At 37.8% G+C, this 26,291-nt stretch overlaps 2 protein-coding genes and 1 pseudogene across 8 annotated transcripts in view; all 3 read left to right on the top strand.

Annotated features, from left to right (window-relative positions):
• The window catches only part of LOC103480788 (uncharacterized), a 40,872-nt gene extending 36,043 nt beyond the window's left edge, over positions 1-4,829 (top strand). For all 4 annotated transcript variants that reach the window (XM_008435975.3, XM_008435980.3, XM_081599759.1 and 1 more), the window contains one exon: positions 2-4,829. In XM_008435975.3, coding sequence (XP_008434197.2) covers positions 2-2,178 — 2,177 coding nt within the window. In that variant the 3' untranslated portion in view covers positions 2,179-4,829. The remainder of the gene's footprint in view (position 1) is intronic.
• Positions 1-18,639, top strand: part of LOC103481198 (uncharacterized) — a 40,061-nt gene extending 21,422 nt beyond the window's left edge. For 2 of the 3 annotated variants that reach the window (XM_081599764.1, XM_081599766.1), the window contains exon 2: positions 12,249-18,639. In XM_081599764.1, the coding sequence (XP_081455890.1) occupies positions 12,249-14,176 (1,928 nt within the window). In that variant the 3' untranslated portion in view covers positions 14,177-18,639. Of the gene's footprint in view, positions 1-5,350; positions 5,488-12,248 lie in introns of those variants that run through there. The other variant, XM_081599765.1, reaches the window with a different exon arrangement.
• Positions 18,640-21,489: 2,850 nt separating this feature from the next.
• LOC103480782 (uncharacterized) lies at positions 21,490-26,074 on the top strand (annotated as a pseudogene). Its single transcript, XR_014084796.1, has 3 exons — positions 21,490-21,742; positions 21,840-21,938; positions 24,446-26,074. The product of XR_014084796.1 is annotated as an uncharacterized LOC103480782 (transcript).
• Positions 26,075-26,291: the final 217 nt, after the last annotated feature.

Here is a 26,291-nt window from a genome sequence, read left to right as displayed (position 1 = left end):
GATCCCCATCAATGCTGCGTGTGTAAAGAGGACGGGGTTCTCAATGAGCTCGGCAACCAGGAGGGGAACTCCACTTTAGAACAAGAGGAACCAGAACATCAACAGCTCAAAGAGAAGCAACTCTGCATCAGTCAGGATGAAGAGCAGCTTGTGCTGAAACAGGAGACTGATGACACTTTGGTGAATCCTTCTACTGTGCAGAGAATTCACAAAGAAACAGAACCACAGAGGAACCAACTAATCTCTTCTGATTCTTCTGAAGATGAGAATCAGGATCAGGAAGGGAGCAAATCCGAGGACTCAGGAAAAAAGAGACATGAAAAACATAAAAGTCGGAGATATCAGAGAACCAAACAGCAGAAAGGTAAAACTGAGAGTTCAAAACAGAAAACGCACAAGAAAGCTCATCCAGAGCAAAAACAATATTCTTGTAAAATCTGTGATAAAGCCTTTTCTCAAAGCAGTTCCTTGACAACACACATGAGAACTCACACTGACAAACTGTTCACATGTTCAGCTTGTGGAAAAAGCTTCCGATTCAAATCAAATTTACTTGTACACATGAAGATTCACACAGGTGAGAAGCCTTTCTCATGTGTAACTTGTGGAAAAAGTTTCATAACCAAATCAAACTTACTTGGTCACATGAAGATTCACACAGGTGAGAAGCCTTTCTCATGTGTAACTTGTGGAAAAAGTTTCATAACCAAATCAAACTTACTTGGTCACATGAATATTCACACAGGTGAGAAGCCTTTCTCATGTGAGACTTGTGGAAAAAGTTTCAAAACCAAATCAAACTTACTTGGTCACATGAAGATTCACACAGGTGAGAAGCCTTTCTCATGTGAGACTTGTGGAAAAAGTTTCATAACCAAATCAAACTTACGTGAACACATGAAGATTCACACAGGAGAGAAGCCTTTCTCATGTGAGACTTGTGGAAAAAGTTTCAAAACCAAATCATGCTTAGTTCGTCATATGAAGATTCACATAGGTGAGAAGCCTTTCTCATGTGAGACTTGTGGAAAAAGTTTCAAGACTAAATCTGAGTTACGTGTTCACATGATGATTCACACAGATGCGAAGCCTGTCACATGTTCAACCTGTGGAAAACGTTTCCGATGCAAATCTGAGTTACTTCGTCACATTACGATTCACACAGGAGAGAATCCTTTCTCATGTGTGCACTGTGGAAGAAGTTTCAGAGACAAATATCAGTCACTTCGTCACATGAAAATTCACACAGGTGAAAGGCCTTCTTCATGTGTTAACTGTGGAAAAAGTTTCAGAGACAAATCTCATTTACTTCGTCACATGAAAATTCACACAGGTGAAAAGCCTTTCTCATGTGTGACCTGTGGAAAAAGTTTCGCATACAGATTTGAGTTAGTTAATCACATGAAGTATCACACTAGAGAGAATCTTTTTTCATGTGTGACCTGTGCAAAAGGTTTTATAAGAAAATCTCATTTAGTTGCTCACATGAAGGTTCATACAGGAGAGAGGCCTTTCTCATGTTTTACTTGTGGTAAAAGCTTCCATGCGCAATCAAGCGTAATTAATCACATGAGATGTCACACAGGTGAGAAGCCTTACTTTTGTGGGACCTGTGGAAAAAGGTTCAGACAAAAAAGTAATTTAACTGTTCACATGACAACTCACACAAGAGAGACGCCTTTCTCATGTACGTGCTGTGAAAAAAGGTTTGCCAGTAAACCACTATTAAATGGTCACATGGCAATTCACAGAGCTCGGAAAACTGTCTTATGTCGGAGTTGTGGAAAAGGTTTTATAACTAAATCTCAGTTAGTTGTTCACATGAGAATTCATACAGGTGAGATGCCTTTCAAATGTGCAAGATGTGGGAAAAGGTTCAGATACAGAAGTTGTTTAAATTGTCACATGAGGATCCATACAGATGAGAAGCCTTACTCTTGTGGGACCTGTGGAAAAAGGTTCAGTCAAAAAGGTAATTTAACTAGTCACATGAAGACTCATACAGATGAGAAGACTTACTCTTGTGGGACCTGTGGAAAAAGGTTCCGTCAAAAAGGTAGTTTAACTCATCACATGAGGTCTCATACAGGAGAGAGGCCTTTCTTATGTGGGACCTGTGGAAAAGGCTTTGGTTATCAGTCCCTTTTAACTCAACACATGAGGACTCATACAGGATGAGCAGCATAATCAGACCCTCAAGTACCAAGACACAATATCTCACAGTTTGGAAGCAGATTAATTACAGCTGAGTAACATTTCTATAATGTAGCAGCTTGGAGAAGAAAAGCATTTAAAATTCAAATTTATCTAAAACACAAACCTTTCACTTTATTCTGCCAGTTGTATCTTTTCATTTTCAATGGTTAAATGAGATATAAAGTCTGATGAAGATATGCATGCATTTTAATGTTTTTTTTCTAGTGGGATAATAGTTTGTCTTTGGAACTAACAATGTATTTGAATGTTTTCAGATTTATATTTGTAAAACTATTGGAGTCATTGTATGTCTAGTCTTTGTATTTTGTTTTATTTAATTAATTTTAGTTAGAGCATGTTAGCTGTTACTATATGAACTGGTGAGGGATATATATTTAGATCAGGGGTTGTTTTACTAGAATATTTTCCATATTTCTCCGATTTTTGTCTTTTTTTTTTTTTTACCTTTTAACCCTCACCCTCTAAATCACCACAAAAATCCGAAAAGGTATACGCAAATTAAATCAGCTGCTGTTATAGAACCATTTGGAGAATATACAAAAGCTGTCTCTTTATGAAGACGGTGAGCTTTTTTTTTTTTTTTTTTTTTTTTGCAGTCAAAAATACTTTAACTGTAATTAGTTTGTATAACACAAAAAAAAATTAAAAATTTTGCTTCACCCACATTTTTTATTTTTATTTCTTGTAAATGCAAATTGAATGTTGAATGTTGACTGGAAAATACAATAAATCTGTAGAATAAAGTTCTGCTTGTGAATTTGAAGATGGATCAAAATAGCACAAAAAAGAAATATCATTTTGGCGTTTCCATTTGGCACACTTGGACAACACCTGATATATAATGTTTAAACGTCTGTAACTTTAGCATACAGTCAGACCTCCTCTTCCTTCTTGCAATACGCTGTTCGTCCTCTCCAACACTCAACGGTACGCTAGCCCCCCCATCTCTCCTTCGAACGCTTTAGATTTAGTCTCCAAGTTGACCAGTCAGAAATCTGGATATTATTTGCTTTGAAAAAGCCATTTTATAACATCATTGGTCAAATGCAGTGTTAATCAAAAGGGGGGCTCTAGGCTGCCCAATAAAAGCGTCATAATGGACACCGGCAGAGTTGAAACTTGTAAATCTCACCTCGGAAAAAAATGGAAAAACGGCACGCTGGTATTCTGGTGAGCCTTAAGGGATTTTAGGCCCCTCTGTCATTTGACAGGTTCTACCCAGATGTAACTAAAAATGCAACTGAATAGCCGATGTCAACATGATTATAATTTGACAGGTAGAAATAGATGGACTTTTTAAATGCTGTCAGTGAAAATGACAAAATAGTCTTGTGTGATCTCTGATTTATGTTCAAATGTTTTATTCTAATTTGAATCTAAATATACTTTTTCATTACTTTCCCCTGAGTTTCTGATTCAGGGAAAAAATACTGTTGATTGTATGATGGCAGCAATTTAGATGTTGCAGATTTTTCTTTTATGTTATGATGCCTGAGATGTGTTCATTTTTTGTTAATACGGCTGCATTGACTTTATTGTTAATTTTACTCTAAACTGAAGTTAGTTTTACCTGTGTGATTTAAAAAATATCTAACACTTTGAGAAGGTTTTTATTTTATAGGATATTAGAAATATTTTGGTGATGCAGATTCAATTTCAGATAGAAATGTGACTGTCAAAAACTTTCTGTATTATTCTTAGATAATGTTTTTTTTTAATACTAATGATGGTCTTTGTCTTTTTTCTCTAGTTTCTGCTTCTTGAGTCTTTTCTCTCATTTCTCCCAAGTTTCTGTCTTTTTAAGCCAGTATTTTTATTTACTTTTCACTCGTAGTTGCTTATTTCAGGAGAATCCTTCACAAATAAAGGTTTGGATTGGTGTCACTCATGGTGGTTCAAAAAGTCTGACTTGTTGGCCAAATTGGTGTTTTCCTGGGTTGACAATAAGGCCATGAACTTCTGGCCTGATTGTCAACCACGTGGTTATAGGTTCAAACGATTGACGTATAAAACTGATTCATAGCTTCTTCACAGAAGACCAGCAGATGTCACTCTTCAAAAGCCTCTTTGTATTTTAAGGTTGAGCTGAACTACTAGTATGTCTGCAGTCCTCATCCTGGACACGTAAAGTCTGATTTGTGTATTTATTGTGTTTAATCTTTTATCGTTTCCATGTTACATGTTGAATGTATGTTTGTAGATTGTATTTATTTTCAAGCCTTTGTTTCACCTGTGGTTGTTTTAAAGTTGGTATTTTATGATTGCTGGGTGTTCTAAACAAATGTTAAGAAAGAATCTTGCTCCAAGGTCAGCTTAAATTTACAGGTTTGAGATTAAAACCATTGTATTTTGTGAGGGTCTGTTTGTAATAACTACATGTCCATCATTTTGTAGTCAAATGCAGCGCTACAGATTGACCACTAGATGTCGCTCTTCACATTAATCGAAACGCTGGAATCAAATCAGCACAACTGCTACATAGAGAATTTGTTTCAGAACCATAAACAACGAGGCAAGAAAATAGTTTCAGTAAGAAAATCTGCTAAAACCTGAGACATTTTTAAAATGGATTCTGAACCATAAATGACAGAAAAGTCATGTAGGTTCTTTAGACATCCAACTATGAACTTTAAAGGGTTTTATTTTTTTAAACAGCAAAACCAAACGTTGGATTTGTTAGTATCAGCTGGTTAGTATCTTCGTGTTTCTGTAAAGCTCAATAACTCCTCATTACAGGTGAGTTTATATATTATGAAAGTTAGTTTGGACATGACAACCTTTTAAAACATAAATTATTCTTTTTTATTTTATTTTTGACATTATAGACGATGGTTTATGATTAATCGCAAAATGGAGCTCAAAGAAATTGCTTAGGAATTGCTGTAATGAATTCCTAAAGCAAGTAAATGTAACGCGGGTGAAACTGCAGCGTTTTAGTCCCATATCTGTTCAGAAGAAAACTGAGAAACAGGGTCTGACTCAGTCACGTGGTACGAGCCGCTCACGCGGCTTCCAACGTCACATCCTGCTCTTCCTGGTTTACTTGACACATTTCCAGAAGCTTCTGTACAGAAACCACATCGCCAGTTTTAGGTAAATATGTGACTATTTGCTTTAAAAATCTCTTCAGTTCCGCCTCAGAGAGGGTTTAACAACGAGCTGTTAACTCCTGCTGGGAAGAAATAACCGTTAAGTCCGAGGAAAAGATGGAGGCTCATCGCAGACTGCTGGATTTTACCCGGACACCGAAGATCATCTTACACCGGATAGGTGCGAAACTACTTCACGATTTACTGATGATATCAGGCGCGAATAAGGATTTATATTCTGATAATGACTGAAATGTGTTTTCTGTGTGCTATTTTAATTTGTACTAAAAGCTAATTTCTGTCTTTTTAGCCAATTTCTTTTGGAATTGTTAGTAGTTTATTTGTTTAGCTGTTTTAAGCTTAAAATCATCATCTCTTTAAACTTTTAGATTTCATCACAATTTTTATCCTTTTACTGTTTTTATTATATTGTTACATTTTTTTAGATTTTATGTATTCATCACTTTTCTCAAATACACAATTCTCATCATCTTCTGTAATTATTTGATATATTTAACTAGTTTTTTGTTCTTAAATCACTCTTGCATGTAAAAATAGCTCTGTTGAAATAAAATATGATAAATGGCTCTTGTTCTGAACGCTAATAGACCCTTTTCACAGCGACGTCGCACAACTTCCGTTATGGCTCGAAGCGGTGTATCTTTACTTCCGGTGTGATTTTGCCTCTGGAAACCTGACTGACAAAAATCACGGATACTCATTATCTTAAGGATATAATAAAAGGTAAGGTTAATAATAACAGTTATATTAATTACCACAATTAATAATTTAAGTCATTGATAGAGAAAATGTAGTTACAAAAGGCATATCAATTTTATTTCAAAAGTATGTACTCAGGGTTTACAACTTAAGAAGACGTCCATTGTCAATTCACCATTCTCTATGTGTAAAATAAACAGCCTCCGATCGGACAGTAAACCATCTAGCAGCAGCTTTAGCCACAGTTGGGAAAATATATACACCGCTGATTGTCAGTGTTGTAACGTTAAAAGGTTCACTTTCTGTATTAACTGTAATAAAACAGTATTTACATGTTAGCCTTCATCAGTCATTGTCAGTTTACCATTCTCCAACTGTATTTAAAGAAACCAGCCTCCGATCGGAGAGTAAACCAGCTAGCAGCAGCTTTAGCCACAGTTAAGAAAAATATTCACCGCCCTGTCAGTGCTGTAACGTTTAGAGATTCACTTTATTTATCGACTTTAATAAAACAGCATTTAAGTGTTAGCCGTTATTAGTCATTGTCAATTTACCATTCTCCAACTGTATTCAAAGGAACCAGCCTCCGATCGGAGAGTAAACCAGCTAGCAGCAGCTTTAGCCAGTTAGGAAATGTATAAACCACTGCCTGTCAGTGCCGTGTTGTTAAAAGTTTCACTAAAATCACTTGTATCTTCCAACACTGTTGTTTAGAAAAGCATTTTAAATATTGATTTAAGCACTATCTGCCAAATAATTTACATATTTTGATGTGATTCATAATTTTTCCATTTGTTTTGTTGTCCATCTTTCTCAACAGTAGCAACCTAACAACCTACGATATCTGGTATGGTCTTGTTCCTCTGTCCATGGCAGGTTCAGTCAATCAGCTGTGGGACATCTGCTGCCTAGTCAAACTATCATGGGCCTCTTGATTTAAAATGATACAAACCAGTACAGAGCCTCCCTGCTCCTGTAAGTCACACTTCTTGGATGAACACTCACTACTGCAAGCAGCTGTTAGAAATGAAATCTTTGTGTATCTATTCTGTAGTTAATATCTATGTGTATCTATTAATAAATGAATTGATGTGTAGAGTTCTGTAAAAAAAACTTGTTAATAACTTATCTTGAGTAATCTACATATGTGCAACTTTTACATTTAAATTGCTTATTTTTGTAAATTTTACACATCTGTCAACGAAGTATGTAGAGGAGAGAAAATGCTAAAATTAAAGCTGCCATTGTGGACAAAAGACATAAGGTTTGTGGTTGTTTCTTTAAAACATCTATTTAATAATTATATTAAACACTTTACATGGTTACTACATTACACAAACATAATTACCACAATTAATAATTTAAGTCATTGATAGAGAAAATGTAGTTACAAAAGGCATATCAATTTTATTTCAACAGTATGTACTCAGGGTTTACAACTTAAGACGACGTCCATGTAGGGTCCTTGGCGGGTGCCAGTCTGCAGTGAACTGGAGCCAGTCTGCAGTAAACTGGTGCCAGTCTGCAGTGAACTGGGGCCAGTCTGCAGTAAACTGGTGCCAGTCTGCAGTGAACTGGGGCCAGTCTGCAGTGAACTGGTGGATGACAGAGGCAATGGTATATTGTAGTGAGCAGTTTGAAGAAGTCCCACCATGTGATCCACAGGGTTTTCCCAGCTGAGCACAAACTTCATGCACTTTGTTTCCACAGGCACCACAGCAGAATCAAGTGTAATCTGTTAAAAGGGATATGAAGTTGTTATTCCTATGTTATTGATTTTCTACTGCCAAGTCTACAACCACAGGAAAACAAAGTATAAGAAACTTAACATTCTAATCATAACATTGGAGAAATGTGAAGTTAATGAGCCAATATAGATAGATAGCTCATCACATTTCTCCAATGAAACGTTTATATCTATCTAAAACAGTGTCTTCCTCCTCATGTCTTGATCGTAGCAGGAGTTTAACTTCTCAGGACGTGATGGAGTAGCGGGTGTTTGGCATAACTGTCAAGTTTTGGACTTGTGGCTACAGGTAATGTCGCTACTTAGCGGGTGGTGAAACTAGCGTAAATGAGGAGGATTTAATACTATCATGCATTTTACATGACGGGTGGCAACCCCAGTCTATACTATAAACATCTGATTAAGATTAGAGCCTAAATACGTTCTATTTCCAAAACAGAAAGGCTACGTAATGTTAGCCAGCTAACAAATTACTATTGCTATCCTAGCATGTCAACTAACAGCTAGAAAAAACTAAAACACGTACCTTCGTGGTCAAACTGGTATCATTCAGCGAGGAATTTGTCCAGTTTAGATGATGTTGATGAAGAAAAATTGTTTGCAAATAGTGATATATCTTTAAATCGTATTTGTGGCAGCAGCTTTAGAGTCCAGAAACAGCGTTAACTACACACACCGGAACTAAAGATACACTGTTTCGAGCCATAACGGAAGTTGTGTGACGTCTTGTGAAAAGGGTCTATTGGCGCTAATGCTAACTTACTTCTACACGTATGTGAGAGCTAAGAGGATCTAGCTCAGTGTTTCTCAACCTTTTTTGGGCCAGCGCCCCCCTAGCCTTTATCCAGGTCCCTCACCGCCCCCCACCAAAGAATTTGCAGGCTACTTTGCACTGACCATTCTTTTATAATTAATATTACTATCACTATTGTAGATGTTTTGGTTTTTATGCTTGTGTCTGTATTTATCATCAAAAATAATTTCCCAGAGAACAAAAAAGTCATGGGAATAGAAATTATTTTCATAGGCATCTACGAAAAATGCAATGAACATTCAAGTTAAAATTGGTAGGACTAACAACAGCCAATCAGAGTGGAAACAATATTCTTATTTTGTGACATTTTCTAGTTGTTAAATCTTACACAAATGAGTAGATAAAAGATGTTCAACATGCCAGTTTAAACTTTGAACTATTTGCAAAACGACTGAGCTCTGCAGCATTAAAACATGGATGGAACTGTAACTACATTAATCATAGCTCTTCTTCTCTTCAGTGTTTGTCAGTTTCTGGTGGTGCAGCTCTGTGCTGCCTTCAGGAGAATGGGACATCAGAGCATCATCCATAAAACTTCACCCACATGGCATTTATTGTGCAAACCAGAGCTTTCAGTGGAAAAACAAAAGTTCCAGATCATTTTAATGCCATACAAATATGAGACAGAAACATGAATTATATCTTTATAGAGACCTGTCTATTGATTTATAGATTAATAGTTTTACTGGACAGAAATTACAAAGAACAAATCTGGTTCTTAATCAAATCCTAATGAGTCAAATTCAAAGTGCCATGGAGTCATCAGCCTCATGACATTAACACTGACATGAAAAATAATATTGAATGAATGAAATATTCTCATTGAATACTTTGTTCTGTACAAAGTTGAATGTGCTGACAACAAAATCACACAAAAATCATCAATGGAAATCAAATTTATTAACCAATGGTGGCCTGATTTGGAGCCACACAAAAAATTAAAGTGAAAAACACAATACAGGCTGATCCAACTTTAATGTAATGTCCTTAAAACAAGTCAAAATGAGGCTCAGTATTGTGTGTGGCCTCCACGTGCCTGTATGACCTCCCTACAACGCCTGGGCATGCTCCTGATGAGGTGGCGGATGGTCTCCTGAGGGATCTCCTCCCAGACCTGGACTAAAGCATCCGCCAACTCCTGGACAGTCTGTGGTCTGTTGGTGGATGGAGCGAGACATGATGTCCCAGATGTGCTCAATCGGATTCAGGTCTGGGGAACGGGCGGGCCAGTCCATAGCTTCAATGCCTTCATCTTGCAGGAACTGCTGACACACTCCAGCCACATGAGGTCTAGCATTGTCCTGCATTAGGAGGAACCCAGGGCCAACCGCACCAGCATATGGTCTCACAAGGGGTCTGAGGATCTCATCTCTACCTAATGGCAGTCAGGCTACCTCTGGTGAGCACATGGAGGGCTGTGCGGCCCTCCAAAGAAATGCCACCCCACACCATTACTAACCCACTGCCAAACCGGTAATGCTGAAGGATGTTGCAGGCAGCAGACCGCTCTCCACGGCGTCTCCAGACTCTGTCACATCTGTCACATGTGCTCAGTGTGAACCTGCTTTCATCTGTGAAGAGCACAAGGCGCCAGTGGCGAATTTGCCAATCCTGATGTTCTCTGGCAAATGCCAAGCGTCCTGCACGGTGCTGGGCTGTGAGCACAACTGCCATCTGTGGAAGTCGGGCCCTCATACCATCCTCATGGAGTCGGTTTCTAACCGTTTGTGCAGACACATGCACATTTGTGGCCTGCTGGAGGTCATTTTGCAGGGCTCTGGCAGTGCTCCTCCTGTTCCTTCTTGCACAAAGGGGGAGGTAGCGGTCCTGCTGCTGGGTTGTTGCCCTCCTACGGCCTCCTCCACTTCTGCTGGTGTCCTGTCCTGTCTCCTGGTAGCGCCTCCAGCCTCTGGACACTACGCTGACAGACACAGCAAACCTTCTTGCCACAGCTCGCATTGATGTGCCATCCTGGATGAGCTGCACTACCTGAGCCACTTGTGTGGGTTGTAGAGTTCGTCTCATGCTACCACGAGTGTGAAAGCACCACCAACATTCAAAACTGACCAAAACATCATCCAGACAGCATAGGTACTGAGAAGTGGTTTGTGGTCCCCACCTGCAGAACCTCTCCTTTATTGAGTGTGTCTTGCTAATTGCCAATAATTTCCATCTGTTGTCTATTCCATTTGCACAACAGCAGGGGAAATTGATTGTCAATCAGTGTTGCTGGACAGTTTGATTTCACAGAAGTTTGATTTACTTGGAGATATATTGTGTTGTTTAAGTGTTCCCTTTATTTTTTTGAGCAGTGTATTTATTCTCAGTACCAGATATGGTCTTAAACCCATGGCACTTCAACAATATTATTTTACCTTTTATCTGGAAATAGTGTCTGTTTATTCTTGCCATACAGTCTCTGTATTAATTATTGCTCGAAAGGTCTTGCCATACCAGTTTATTCCTCTGTATTTACTTTAGTCTCTTAGTTTATTCTTGCATTTTGTTCTTCATTCATTTCCATTTAGTTTCCTTTGATTAGTATTATCCTCTCTTGTTTTATTGCTATATTCACTTTAGTTTATTTCCTGTTGCTAGATTTATTTGATCGTTTATTGACCATCAGTAATCTTCACTCACACCTGCTGCGCCGCCTAATCGTCACGTGTTTCACATCATGTGTTGATTTTTCACTGTTCAGCTTTGGATTCTCTGTTTTTATGCCATAATTCACATCTAGTTCGTTGCTCCGTTTTATATCCCGCTTCTCCTGTTTCAGAGTTTTGCGCAATGTGGTGTCGTTTTTTTTTTAACCCCTAAGGTGCAGGGCAGTCGGGAAGCGTATCGAAAAAGGCAGGCTGACATAAACCTTTTAAAACAACAGAAACCATTTCGGTATTCTGATTATTGAAATTTAAAAGTGCTGTGTTGTTCTATCACACCGTTTCATACCGAAACACTTACAGCACCGGTGCAGGAGGTAGAAGGGCTGTGATTGGTGGAAGTTTACATGCATCGACTATAAATCCATCTTTTAGGAATAATTCTGCTCCTCCAGTGAAACACTCATAACAACAGATACGTTTGCAGTGCTCTTTATTAACAATGGAAAAAGAAAACACTATTCCCCCCCCCACCTAAAAACATAAACAAGCAAAGCTTAGCCTGGCAGCTAAAGGTGATACTCTGGGGGAAATCCTGCTTCTCAGTGGAGATAAGCTGAGCCTGACTGAACATAATATGCCTGGTGGTCACATGCAGAACTGATCGACCGGTTTGGAGTTGAGGTTGCAGTGCACTGCGGTCTCAACATACCGTATGTTCATTCTGGTCAAAATAAACATTTTGTTATTTTCTCAATCTTAGAGTGTTAAGTTTGAGTTGAGTTAAAGTGAGATATCTACATATGCATGATTTAAAAAAATACAAGGACATGTTTCCTCATTGTCAGAAGATAAATTGGACCTGAACTTAGAATTACCAGTCTTTTATTTGCTATATGCCAGAGAACTTCAATAATGTTTTGACTGATTTTCATACATACACATTTCTAAGTTTAGAATAATCCAAGAAATAGCTGCATAGATGCATCAAGGGATTAAAGTTAAAGTTTGATTATTTGACTCAAAATTAAAAGTTATTGTTTTGTGTTTTTGTCCAGATCTCCATCAATGCTGCGTGTGTAAAGAGGACGGGGTTCACAATGAGCTCAGCAACCAAGAGGGGAACTCCTCTTTAAAACAAGAGGAACCAGAACCTCTGCAGATAAAACAGGAACCAGAACCTCTACAGATAAAACAGGAACCAGAACCTCTACAGATAAAACAGGAACCAGAACCTCTGCAGATAAAACAGGAACCAGAACCTCTACAGATAAAACAAGAGCCAGAACCTCTGCAGATAACACAGGAACCAGAACCTCTACAGATAAAACAGGAACCAGAACCCCTACAGATAAAACAGGAACCAGAACCTCTACAGATAAAACAGGAACCAGAACCTCTACAGATAAAACAAGAGCCAGAACCTCTGCAGATAAATCAGGAACCAGAACCTCTGCAGATAACACAGGAACCAGAACCTCTGCAGATAACACAGGAACCAGAACCTCTACAGATAAAACAGGAACCAGAACCTCTGCAGATAAAACAGGAGCAAGAAGAACCAGAACATCAACAGCTAAAAGAGGAAGAGAAGCAACTCTCCATCAGTCAGGATGAAGAGCAGCTTGTGCTGAAACTGGAGACTGATGACATTTTGGTGATACAATCTGCTGTGCAGAGAATTTGCAAAGAAACAGAACCACAGAGGAACCAACTCATCTCTCACGGTTCTTCTGAAGATGAGAACCAGGATGAGGAAGGAAGCAAAACTGAAGACTCAGGAAATAAGATAGATGAAAAACAGAAACATCAGAGATATCAGAGAACCAAACAGCAGAAAGGTAAAACTGAGAGTTCAAAACAGAAAACGCACAAGAAAGCTCATCCAGACCAAAAACAATATTCTTGTAAAGTCTGTGGTGAAGCCTTTTCTCAAAGCAGTTCCTTGACAACACACATGAGAACTCATTCAGGCAAGAAACCTTTGACATGTTCAACTTGTGGAAAAAGTTCACGATGCAAATCAGAGTTACTTCGTCACATGATGATTCACACAGGAGAGAAGCCTTTATCATGTGTGACTTGTGGAAAAAGTTTCAAAACCAATGCTGACTTACTTTCTCACATGAGACGTCACACAGGAGAGAAGCCTTTCTCATGTGAGACCTGTGGAAAAAGTTTCATAACCAAAGCTGACTTACTTTCTCACATGAGATGTCACACAGGTGAGAAGCCTTTTTCATGTGTGACTTGTGGAAGAAGCTTCCGATTCAAATCAAACTTACTTCATCATATGATGATTCACACAGGTGAGAAGCCTTTCTCATGTGTGACTTGTGAAAAAAGTTTCATAACCAAAGCTAAATTACTTCGTCACTTGATGAGTCATACAGGAGAGAGGCCTTTCTCATGTGTGACCTGTGGAAAAAGTTTCCCATGGAAGTCTCAGTTAGTTGTTCACATAAAGAGTCACACAGGAGAGAAGTGTTTCTCGTGTACAAGCTGTGAAAAAAGGTTTACCAGTAAATTAAATTTAACTGATCACATGAGGATTCACACAGGTCAGAAGCCTTTCTTATGTGGGACCTGTGGAAAAGGTTTCTATCGAAAATCAATTCTAACTGGTCACATGAGAATACATACAGGTGAGATGCCTTTCAAATGTACAAGCTGTGGGAAAAGTTTCAGAAACAGTAGTTGTTTATATTGCCACATGAAGACGCATACAGATGAGAAGCCTTACTCTTGTGGGACCTGTGGAAAAAGCTTCCGTCAAAAAGGTAATTTAACTATTCACATGAAGACTCATACAGATGAGAAGCCTTTCTCGTGTGGGACCTGTGGAAAAAGTTACAAACACAAAAGCAGTTTAATTGGTCACATACACACACATTCAAATAGGAATAATTTCTTATGTGGGACCTGTGGAAAAGGCTTCAGTTATCAGAGAAATTTAACTGATCACATGAAGACTCATACAGGATGAGCAGCAGAATCTGACACTCAAGTGCCAAAACACAACTCAGTTTGGAATCAGAGTAATTACAGCTGAGTAACATTTCTATAATGTTGGAACTTGGAGAAGAAAAGCATTTAAAATAGGAAGTTTATCTAAAACACTAAACGTTCACTTTATTCTGTCAGTTTTATCTTTTCATTTAAAATGATTAAATGAGATAGTAAGTCTTATGAAGTTATGCATGCATTTTAATGTTTTTTTTTTGTCTAGTGAGATATTAATAGTCTATCTGGAAGTAACAATGGATATTTGGATTCTTTCAGATTTAGACTTGTAAAACTGTCATTGTAATATTTGTACTTATACTTTGTTTTACTTCAATTTGGTTACGCCTTTTTAGGCGTAACCAAATTAAATCAGGTGTTGTTCTGCAGCCATTTAGAGTACATGCAAAAGCTTGGTCTCTTTATCAAGATGAGCTAAATTTTCTATTTTTGCATTACAAAATACTTTATATTTAAGTAGTTTGTAGCCATTATGTTTGTAACACAAGAGTTGAAAAAATTTGTTATTCTAATTTGAATCTAAATATACTTTCATTACTTTCCCCTGAGTTTCTGATTCAGGGAGAAAATACTGTTGATTGTATGATGGCAACAATTCAGATGTTGCTGAATTTTGCCAAGTTATAATTAAACATGAGATGTTTTCCTTATTTGTTAAAATGGCTGCATTGACTTTATTGTTCATTTTACTCTAAACTGAAGTTATTTTTACCTGTGTGATTTTCTTTTATTTTTTGTCCGTAACATTCTTTGAGAAGAATTTTATTTTTTAGGATATTAGAAAATGTATTGGTGATACAGATTCAATTTCAGATAGAAGTGTGACTTTCAGAAACTTTCTTTATAATTCTTAAAGTTTTTTATACTAAAGATGGTTTTTGTCTTTTTTCAGTCTCGTGGGTTGGGACCCATGTGAAAGTTTCTGCTTCTTGAGTCTTTTCTCATCATTTCTCCTAAGCATCTGTCGTTTTTTTAAGCCAGTATTTTCCTTTACTTTTCACTCACAGTTGCTTATTTCAGGAGAATGCAAATGGAAAATAACTTAAATGCATCAACCAACATGCATAATGAGGAAAAGAAACTTTTCTCTTAATAGAGTTGATTTTAAGAGGCTGGGTCAACACCGTGTGATTATGAGCGGATTTATGCCGATAATTACCGACGGTTCCAGGTCCCTGAAACAAGACAAATGACTGGAAGTCCATCATACAAAAGTCTTAGTGGATCTTGTCTGATAAAAACCAATGCTGTCCTTAGCTACGCTGACAACATGCTAAGCAACATTAAAACAAAGCAATGGTTTGTAACTATGGCAACCAGTGACAGTTTAAAAACCCACTTAGTCTTTCTGCAGTCAGGTAACATGGCGCATCATAGGAAAAACTTCATCGGACAACCCGCTCTGAATATCAAACGGAACTGTGACATCATGAGGTGACATCACAATAGAACTCCAAATGCAGGACTGTGACATCACCAGCGATTATAAAAGCTCATCACATGGATCTCTTTTCATCACAACCTGTTAGCAGCCGTTGGTGATACATTTCTCTTGAGAATTTATTGAGCAGTTCGCAATACGATTTCAACTTTATTTGGTTCACATTTCTTTTAGAGATTGACACCAAACTAAACGCGAAATCTTTGAGTTTTTAGAGGAGTTTTTAGAACGTTAAACAAGCAACGATTAAAATGCAGTCCGACCAACCTGGAGCTGAAGAGGTCACACTCGAAGACATTGAGAAAGAATTACAAATACCCAAGCCACTCAAGCCCAGGAAGAAGAAGAAGGTGCCATTTGCTCTCTGGTTAGAGATGCAGGAGCAAAAGAAGTCTACTGGAGACATTGAGCAGCAGATCACTTCATCTTTGACTGAAAATATGCAACCAAAAGAACATGTTGAGCCGGCGTCCTTGAAAAAAGAAACCAAATTAGACTGCACATGTCTTGCCAAATTTAAAGAAATTGAAATGGAGTACATTAGAGTGCAAAAATACTTGATGGCACAGCTTGACGAGATGTATGATGCCAATCGAAAACTAAACGCTCAGCTCAGACACCAAAAAAATCTGTTGAGAAAAGGAATACCAGAGAGAAAACAAAGCTGCAATTCAATGTCTTCTCAAATTCAGGGAGACATCCGTCAAAATGTAGAGCACAGGATATTTCGTCACGGAGTCGATTTAATTCAAATGGATGAGGCTGCTCAGAAAACTAATGATCAAAAAACGGTGAATCGAACGATTTGGACCCAAACAGACATTAACGTATGTGAAGCCGGCAAAAACATCAAACCAGGACAAAACACAATTAGCACCCAAACAGAGATTCATGAATGTGAAGCCAAAAGAGAGATAAAACCAGGACAAAACACAATTAGCACCCAAACAGAGATTAATGAATGTGAAGCCAAAAGAGACATCAAACCCCATCAAAACACAATTAGCACCCAAACGGAGATGAATGAATGTGAAGATAAAAGAGACATCAAACCCCATCAAAACACAATTAGCACCCAAACGGAGTTGAATGAATTTGAAGATAAAAGAGAGATCAAACCCCATCAAAACACAATTAGCACCCAAACGGAGATGAATGAATGTGAAGCAAAAAGAGAGATAAAACCAGGACAAAACACAATTAGCACCCAAACAGAGATGAATATATGTGACGCAAACAGAGAGATCAAAACACCTCAACAAACAAATTCCACACAAACTGACCCCTTTCCATCACACCTTGAGACCCAACTAAATATCGAAACAGAACCTCTAGCCGAAGAGACAGCAGAGCAAAACAATGACAAAGAGAAGCCCGAGAAAAAAATGTCACTATGGAGGAGAATAAAAAAGAGGTTAACTCCATCCTGCCTCCGCCAGTTTAAAGGCAGATCTTAAGTCCATCCAGAGTAGAGATATAGTGGCTCATATCTCCAGTAAATTATGTGTAAAAGGGGGTTGCTGATTGGTGGGAATGGGAACAAGAGGTGCTATTGTTAATTGGTCATTTTAATATTAAAAAGCAGGACTGCACGGTGGGAAATGTCTCACCGTGTAGGTGTGGGTTCACTCCGGGCGCTCCGGCTTCCCCCACGTTCAACAATGTCAGTACTCGTCTTCATCCATTGAAAAACCTGAAAACATAACAGGAAAGATTCCTGTAGAATTGGAAACAACAGGAACTGGAAAAAGAGCTGGTGTCATTTTTAATTGGGCATTTTAATATTAAAAAGCAGGACTGCACGGTGAGAAATGTCTCTCCGTGTTACTGTGGGTTCATTCCGGGCGCTCCGGCTTCCCCCACGCTCAACAACATCCAGGGCCGTGCAGAGACCAGCAAAGGGGCAGGTGCTCAAAAAAGGGCACATCTAGCCACATTTTAGGACAGAATATGAAGAAAGTCACAGAGCTTTCAGAGTTTAATAAACAATGATAAATTACAAATATGGTGAGATGTACAACTAGAGTTATTAGCAGATCCTTTCTGTTTTTTTTCTTTTTTGTTTCTGACGTCTTTCTTTATGTGGCATCTTTGAACTGAAAAAAGCAAAATATAATGAATTATGATCAGAACACTATATTAAACCACATTACCAATTCTTTACCCTTGTGTTTAAACCAATATGATTTTCAGTTCGTAGCACAACATAATATTAATTTCAGAGAAAATGAGACCTCTGCTTTGGGGTTCAATTTGTTTCACAATTATTCTATAAAAAAACTAACCTCAATTACATATAATGGTGATCAAAACATTTTTAATTGTAACAATTTTTTTCAACAAAAAAGTTTGGCTTAAAAAACTTTTATTTAAATTAAAATCACAAATTTCTGTCTCATGAAGTGAAAAATTTATTAGTAAAACAAACTTTTTCACAAATCTTTTCTTGCTATCCAAAGTTTATCTTTGTGATTCAAAGTTTTGCTTGCGATTCTCACATGACGTCGCGTCCAGGGCCTAAACATCGCAACAAAAGATTCCTGATGTGTGCAAATAAAAGTTTGTTTTGCAAACCACTTTTGTAAGTTCATGAGACAAAAATGAGTTATTTAATTAAATTTAAAAAAAACTTTTAGTTTAAAAAAAGAAATCATTACAATTCCAAATGTTTTGATAACAATTTACTTCACTGAGGTTAGTTTTTTTTCTCCATTGAATAATTGTGAAACAAATTTAACTGCATATGCTGAGAACCAGACCCTAAACTTACTTAAAGTTTGTATTGAGTTTTTTCCCTGTCATTAATGACAAACCTTTATTGGAGAGAAGCAGCTTGATTGAATATTACATACATTATATCTATCATGATAGTTCAGGGCGAGTTGTTTTTAATTCTCAATGAATATCCTTGTTGGACTTTTATTTACTTTTATTTACCTCAGTTAAGTAAAATAAAATTGTAATCAAAACTTTTGGAATTTTAATGATTCTTTAAAAAAATAAAAAGTTTTGTTTAAAATACTTTTTTTAAATTAAATAACTCATTTTTACTAAACATAAACTTTTATTTGCTCACATCATAAATCTTTTGTTTTGATTTTAGGCCCTGCCCACGACGTCATGTGAGAATGACAACCAAAACTTTGAGTCATAAACAAAATGTTATTTTCTTATTAAGCACATATTAAGCTTACTTATTAAGCACCTTCAAGATACATTTACCCAACGCTAGAACAAATGCCTCTAGAACTGGGGTCTCAAGCTCCATTTACCCGCCCGGGGGCCACTGGAGGCAGAGTCTGAGTGAGGCTGGGCCGCATAAAGGATTCCACAAAAAACATTTAAAAAATATCCTCAAATGTCATCAACATTTAATTATTTCTCCAATACATGAACTGCAGTCTTTGACAAAGACATGATGGGGGTGTGACAAAATGTAGGGTGCGTTCACACTGCAGCCCAGGGCCGTGCAGAGGCCACTAAAGGGGCAGGTGCTCAAAAAAGATAAAAGGGCCCATCTAACCGCATTCTAGGACAGAATATTAACAAAGCCTCTCAGCTTTCAGAGTTTAATAAACTATGATAAATTACAAAATTGTGAGATGTGTGTATGGTTGTTTGTCCTGTGTGTCTCTGTGTTGCCCTGCGACAGACTGGGGGGGGCAGCGAGTGAGCGTCGCTCCTTTACCCTGACGTTCCTTCCTTTGTGGGGGGGTTCACTGATCTATGTTTTCACATCCACCTGAATAATGTGTAGTTCTTCAGAGAAAAGGCAGACGCAGAGGCCTGTCAGTGTCTGTTGTATTTCATTACCTCACGATACGTTCAACGTTTTTCGTCATCTGACAAGTAGCAAGTCTACTCCACTTTATTCACCAAAAACGTTTTCTTTTTTATAATTCACCAAAAACTGTTCTATAATCTGGAACGTTCGCTACGTTGAACTCCAGTTAGCCGCCTTATCTCACTATATATATATATATATATATATTTTTTTTTTTTTTTACATTTACAAATAAAGCAGTCTCCTATGAACTACTTATCCTGCTTTAGTGCCATAATAACCCAGTGATTCTGTAAAGGAGTTTTAATTAAAGCCATTTTCAAAAATATTTTCAGAACTGAAACTTTTCCTTGTAGAAAGAATAACGAGTCAGATTGTTTTTAGTGAACTGCTACTGTTTGTTGTGAACTAAAGTTGTCTGACAATTCCCTGTAAAATCCTAAAACAAGTAAATGTAACGGGGATGAAACAGCAGTGTTTCAGCGCCATATTTACCCGGAAGCAGTTCCGGAATCAGTCATGTGGTACGGCCCGCTCGCGCGACTTCAAACGTCACATCCTGCTCCAAGAACAAATTATTTTTTATTTTTTTATTTTTTCAAAGAACTTTATTTAAATGAAAATGTTATTGATTTGATATATAGTTCTATATCTTTAATGAAAAAAGAGAAACAAGGTGTTTTATTAGCAGATTTGCATTTATGAATATAAATTTTAGCAAAGAGTATTAGCAGGTTTATTATAAAGAAATGTTTAGCATTCTTTCTATGGAATTTTACTTTAATTTTACTTTAAACTGGAGTTATTTTTACCCGGGTGATTAAAATAAAATCTGTAACACTCTTTGAGAAGGTTTTTATTTGATAGGATATTAGAAATATATTGGTGATGCAGATTCAATTTCAAATAGAAATGTGACTATCAAAAACTTTCTGTATAATTCTTAGATAATAAAGTTTTTTAATACCAATGATGGTCTTTGTCTTTTTTCTCTAGTAGTGGGTTGGGACCCATGTGAAAGTTTCTGCTTCTTGAGTCTTTTCTCTCATTTCTCCCAAGTTTCTGTCTTTTTAAGCCAGTATTTTTATTTACTTTTCGCTCATAGTTGCTTATTTCAGGAGAATCCTTCACAAATAAAGGTTTGGATTGGTGTCACTCATGGTGGTTCAAAAAGTCTGACTTGTTGGCCAAATTGGTGTTTTCCTGGGTTGACAATAAGGCCATGAACTTCTGGCCTGATTGTCAACCACGTGGTTACAGGCTCAAGTGATTGACGTATAAAACTGATTCATAGCTTCTTCACAGAAGACCAGCAGATGTCACTCTTCAAAAGCCTCTTTGTATTTTAAGGTTGAGCTGAACTACTAGTATGTCTGCAGTCCTCATCCTGGACACGTAAAGTCTGATTTGTGTTTTTATTGTTTAATCTTTTATCGTTTCCATGTTACATGTTGAATGTATGTTTGTAGATTGTATTTATTTTCAAGCCTTTGTTTCACCTGTGGTTGTTTTAAAGTTGGTATTTTATGATTATTGTTAAACAAATGTTAAGAAAGAATCTTGCTCCAAGGTCAGCTTAAATTTACAGGTTTGAGATTAAAACCATTGTATTTTGTGAGGGTCTGTTTGTAATAACTACATGTCCATCATTTTTGTAATCAAATGCAGCGCTACAGATTGACCACTAGATGTCGCTCTTCACATTAATCGAAACGCTGGAATCAAATCAGCACAACTGCTACATAGAGAATTTGTTTCAGAACCATAAACAACGATGCAAGAAAATAGTTTCAGTAAGAAAATCTGCTAAAACCTGAGACATTTTTAAAACGGATTATGAACCATAAATGACAGAAAAATCATGTAGGTTCTTTAGACATCCAACTATGAACTTTAAAAGTAAAAAAAAAAAAAAAACAGCAAAACCAAACTAAACAAAGGATTTGTTAGTATCAGCTGGTTAGTATCTTCGTGTTAATGTAAAGCTACATAACTCCTCAGTACAGGTGAGTTTATATATTATGAAAGTTAGTTTGGACATGACAACCTCTTAAAACATTACAAATCATTTTTTTATTTTATTTTTGACATTATAGACTATGGTAAAACAAGTAAATGTAACGCGGGTGAAACTGCAGCGTTTTAGTCCCATATCTGTTCAGAAGAAAACTGAGAAACAGGGTCTGGCTCAGTCACGTGGTTACGGCCCGCTCACGCGGTTTCCAACGTCACATCCTGCTCTTCCTGGTTTACTCGACACATTTCCAGAAGCTTCTGTACAGAAACCACATCGCTAGTTTTAGGTAAATATGTGACTATTTGCTTTAAAAATCTCTTCAGTTCCGCCTCAGAGAGAGTTTAACAACGAGCTGTTAACTCCTGCTGGAATATCATTCACAGAGTTGGAGGAAATAACCGTTAAGTCCGAGGAAAAGATGGAGGATCAGCGCAGACTGCTGGATTTTACCCGGACACCGAAGATCATCTTACACCGGATAGGTGCGAAACTACTTCACGATTTACTAATTATATGAGGCACGAAAGTGGAGAAAAGCTGGAGAAGACAGATTAAAGGAAACAATGTGTGAGACCAAATTAGGATTAATGTTTTACAGAATTAAATTAACTGCAGGATTTAAAGAGCTCCGGCCGGGGGCCGGATTTCCGGCTTTTGACCAAACGGTCCGCCTCAACCAAACTGTAGTCTCCCGGACCCTTTTAGACCGGAGGCGACACATCTAAATTTGCAGTACCGTAATTCCGCCACACGTAGCGCTATCTGAAAAATTCCAACGGTTTCTGTAAGGGGAGACGTTGCACTTTCCAGAAAATATGGGGTTAATACGGCAACTTCACAGCTACAGCTGCAGAAAGTGTAATTAAACCGGGGGGCACTCGTTTAATAGACGGTAAATTGCGAAAATAACTTGCTGCATATTGAAAGTTCCGGTTGTTATGGATACATGGGTAAGTATGTCATCTCACAGGACATTTAAAGAACTACTTACAATTAAAATAAGGAAGATTTATTTAGTCAGACGTTTGAAACTTAGGCGTAAAGTGCTCCGTCTGGGGGCCAGACTTTCAAGCAAAGCGAGCATTGGACCAAACGGCCCGCCTCAACAAAACTGTAGATAATAGACAAAGATGTCTGCCAATCAGAATTCTAGCTCCCGTGTTCTTGACCAATGACTGTAAAACGGTTTGTAGAAAAGAAGCACATGCGTTCGGTTCGGTGGTTAAATCAAATGCGATATGAAAGAAGATGGAGTTTGTCTCACCTGGTAAAGAAACACGTTTACTTGAGAAAGGAATTAAAAACAAGTGGCGCTGGGCATGGCTAGAGGAAAGAGGACAAGACGGGAAGTTGGCGGACATTTTTACAAAAGGGGGGCACTGGGATTCCTTTAGGGGGCGTTTGGTTGAAGGTAAACTTAACACCTTAAATGCACAACAATACTAGTTTAGACTTTGAGCAACTTGGTAAAACTGTATTGTGTAACATTAAATCATGCCTGGCTGCAACTGTATCCATGGCAGCTCTTCTATTCAGTGTTTGTAGCTTTTGGCGCAGCTCCGCTCCTGCTAGTAGCTTCACCATCAGGTCAGCGTTACATTGGCTGATGACGTTGCTGTGATTTACTTTGTCTGGTGTCAGATTTTCTAATATTTTATGTTTTATTGAGGATTTTTGTACATATGTTTTGGCAGTTCTGTGATCATGTCAAAGCAGCTACTTGTATTAAAAAGTGTTTTGTTGTCCGTCTGGATGCTGCCCGCTTCCATGGAAGGACAACAGAAAATCGCTCTTATAAACATGTAATTGCTAAAATTACGATACCCTGACTTTGTCTCACCCTGAAAAATGAACAAATTTAAGTAAAGAAATCCCTCCATGGGTGATACCACGATAGAGAGTGTTCATTTTATAGCGTCAACACCGGTGCTGTAAGTGGTCCGGTATGAAACGGGGGTGATGGAACAACACAGCACTTTTAAATTTCAATAATCAGAATGCAGAAATTGTTTCCGTTGTTTAAAAGATTTATGTCAGTCTGCCTTTTCCCCATCGATACGCCCTGCACCTTTGGAGGTAAAAAAAAAAAAAAACACGCACATTGCGGAAAACTCTGAAATAGGAGAAGCGGGACATAAAACGGAGCGACGAACTAGATGTGAATTATGGCATAAAAACAGAGAATATGACGCTGAACAGTGAAAAATCAACACATGATGTGAAACACAGGACGATTAGGCGGCGCAGCAGGTGATGAGTGAAGATTACTCCAAAGTTTCAAGAAGTTTTAATGAAGGTCAACTTGTCCAGATGCATTTTAGCTTTAAACTGCATACAGTTTTCCAATAGATGATTTATTGGTGAACAATACAAGCAGCTGTGAAGAGCAGCAGACTTGGTCTTGTTTTCAGTTGATTTTGCTGACATTTGTGGCAAAACTGCTTCCTTTCTTCCTTTGCTTGCTGGATCTTGAAACTTTGGAGTTGCTCCCAGTTGGTGGGCCTTGGATGTTGCCAAACACTGGATCTGATTATACTTTTACTTCTTTTATTATAAAAGCAATCAGATCAGTGAACAATGCTCGGTGACCATTTTGCTCCTGCAGCTCATAAGCAGTAAGTCTCCTTTTTTCACTCAGTTTGTCTGGGAGTTTCAGGATTCTGGTCAGAATAAACAGTTTTGTTATTTTCTCAATCTTAGAGTGTTAAGTTTGAGTTGAGTTATCTACATATGCATGATTTTAAAAAATACAAGCACATTTTTCCTCGTAGTCAGAAGATAAATCGGACCTGAACTTAGAATTACCGAAATCTTTAATTGACTTTATGCCAGAAAACATCAATAATATGTTTTCACTGATTTTCATACATAAAAATTTCTAAGTGTAGAATAATCCAAGAAATAACTGTATAGATGCATAAAGGGATTAAAGTTAAAGGTTGATTATTTGACTGGAAATGAAAAGTTTTTGTTTTGTGTTTTGGTCCAGATCTCTGTCAATGCTGCATGTGTAAAGAGGACGGGGTTCTCAATGAGTTCGGCAGCCAGGAGGGGAACTCCATTTTAAAACAAGAGGATCCAGAACCTCTGCAGATAAAACAGGAACCAGAACCTCTACAGATAAAACAGGAACCAGAACCTTTCCAGATAAAACAAGAACCAGAATCTCTGCAGATAAAACAGGAGCAAGAAGAACCAGAACATCAACAGCTCAAAGAGAAGCAACTCTGCATCAGTCAGGATGAAGAGCAGCTTGTGCTGAAACTGGAGACTGATGACACTTTGGTGATTCCTTCTACTGTGCAGAAAATATGCAAAGAAACAGAACCACAGCGGAACCAACTCATCTCTCATGGTTCTTCTGAAGATGAGAATCAGGAGGAGGAAGTAAGCAAAACTGAGGACTCAGGAAAAAAGAGAGATGAAAAACAGAAAACACACAAGAATGGTCATCCAGAGCAAAAACAATATTCTTGTAAAATCTGTGGTGAAGCCTTTTCACAACGCAGTTCCTTGACAACACACATGAGAACTCATACAGACAAGAAACCTTTGACATGTTCAACTTGTGGAAAAATTTCACGATGTAAATCTGAGTTACTTAGTCACATGATGATTCACACAGGAGAGAAGCCTTTTTCATGTGAGACCTGTGGAAAAAGTTTCATAACCAAAGCTGACTTACTTTCTCACATGAGACGGCACACAGGAGAGAAGCCTTTCTCATGTGAGACCTGTGGAAAAAGTTTCATAACCAAAGCTGACTTACTTTCTCACATGAGACGTCACACAGGAGAGAAGCCTTTCTCATGTGAGACCTGTGGAAAAAGTTTCATAACCAAAGCTGACTTACTTTCTCACATGAGACGTCACACAGGAGAGAAGCCTTTCTCATGTGAGACCTGTGGAAAAAGTTTCATAACCAAAGCTGACTTACTTTCTCACATGAGACGTCACACAGGCGAGAAGCCTTTCTCATGTGAGACCTGTGGAAAAAGTTTCATAACCAAAGCTGACTTACTTTCTCACATGAGACGTCACACAGGAGAGGAGCCTTTCTCATGTGAGACTTGTGGAAGAAGCTTCCGATTCAAATCAAACTTACTTCGTCACATGATGATTCACACAGGAGAGAAGCCTTTCTCATGCGAGACCTGTGGAAAAAGTTTCATAACCAAAGCTGACTTACTTTCTCACATGAGACGTCACACAGGTGAGAAGCCTTTCTCATGTGAGACTTGTGGAAGAAGCTTCCGATTTAAATCAAACTTACTTCATCACATGAAGATTCACACAGGTGAGAAGCCTTTCTCATGTGTGACTTGTGAAAAAAGTTTCATAACCAAAGCTAAATTACTTCGTCACTTGATGATTCACACAGGTGAAATGCCTTTCTCATGTATGACCTGTCAAAAAGGTTTTAGAGCCAGGTGTAATTTACTTCGTCACATGATGATTCATACAGGAGAGAAGCCTTTCTGATGTGTGTGACCTGTGGAAAAAGTTTCCCATGGAAGTTTCAGTTAGTTGTTCACATGAGAAAATTCACACAGGAGTGAAGTGTTTCTTGTGTACAAGCTGTGAAAAAATGTTTACCAATAAAGTAAATTTAACTGATCACATGAGGATTCACACAGGTCAGAAGCCTTTCTTATGTGGACCTGTGGAAAAGGTTTCTATCAAAAATCAATTCTAACTGGTCACATGAGAATACATACAGGTTAGATGCCTTTCAAATGTACAAGCTGTGGGAAAAGTTTCAGAAACAGTAGTTTATATTGCCACATGAAGACGCATACAGATGAGAAGCCTTACTCTTGTGGGACCTGTGGAAA

Source organism: Poecilia reticulata, chromosome 18 (assembly GCF_904066995.2).
Source record: "Poecilia reticulata chromosome 18, P_reticulata-male-v2, whole genome shotgun sequence".
Taxonomy (NCBI): Eukaryota; Metazoa; Chordata; class Actinopteri; order Cyprinodontiformes; family Poeciliidae; genus Poecilia; species Poecilia reticulata.
The sequence above is the reverse complement of the archived record's forward strand: the minus strand, read 5'-3'. Positions and strand labels throughout refer to the sequence as shown.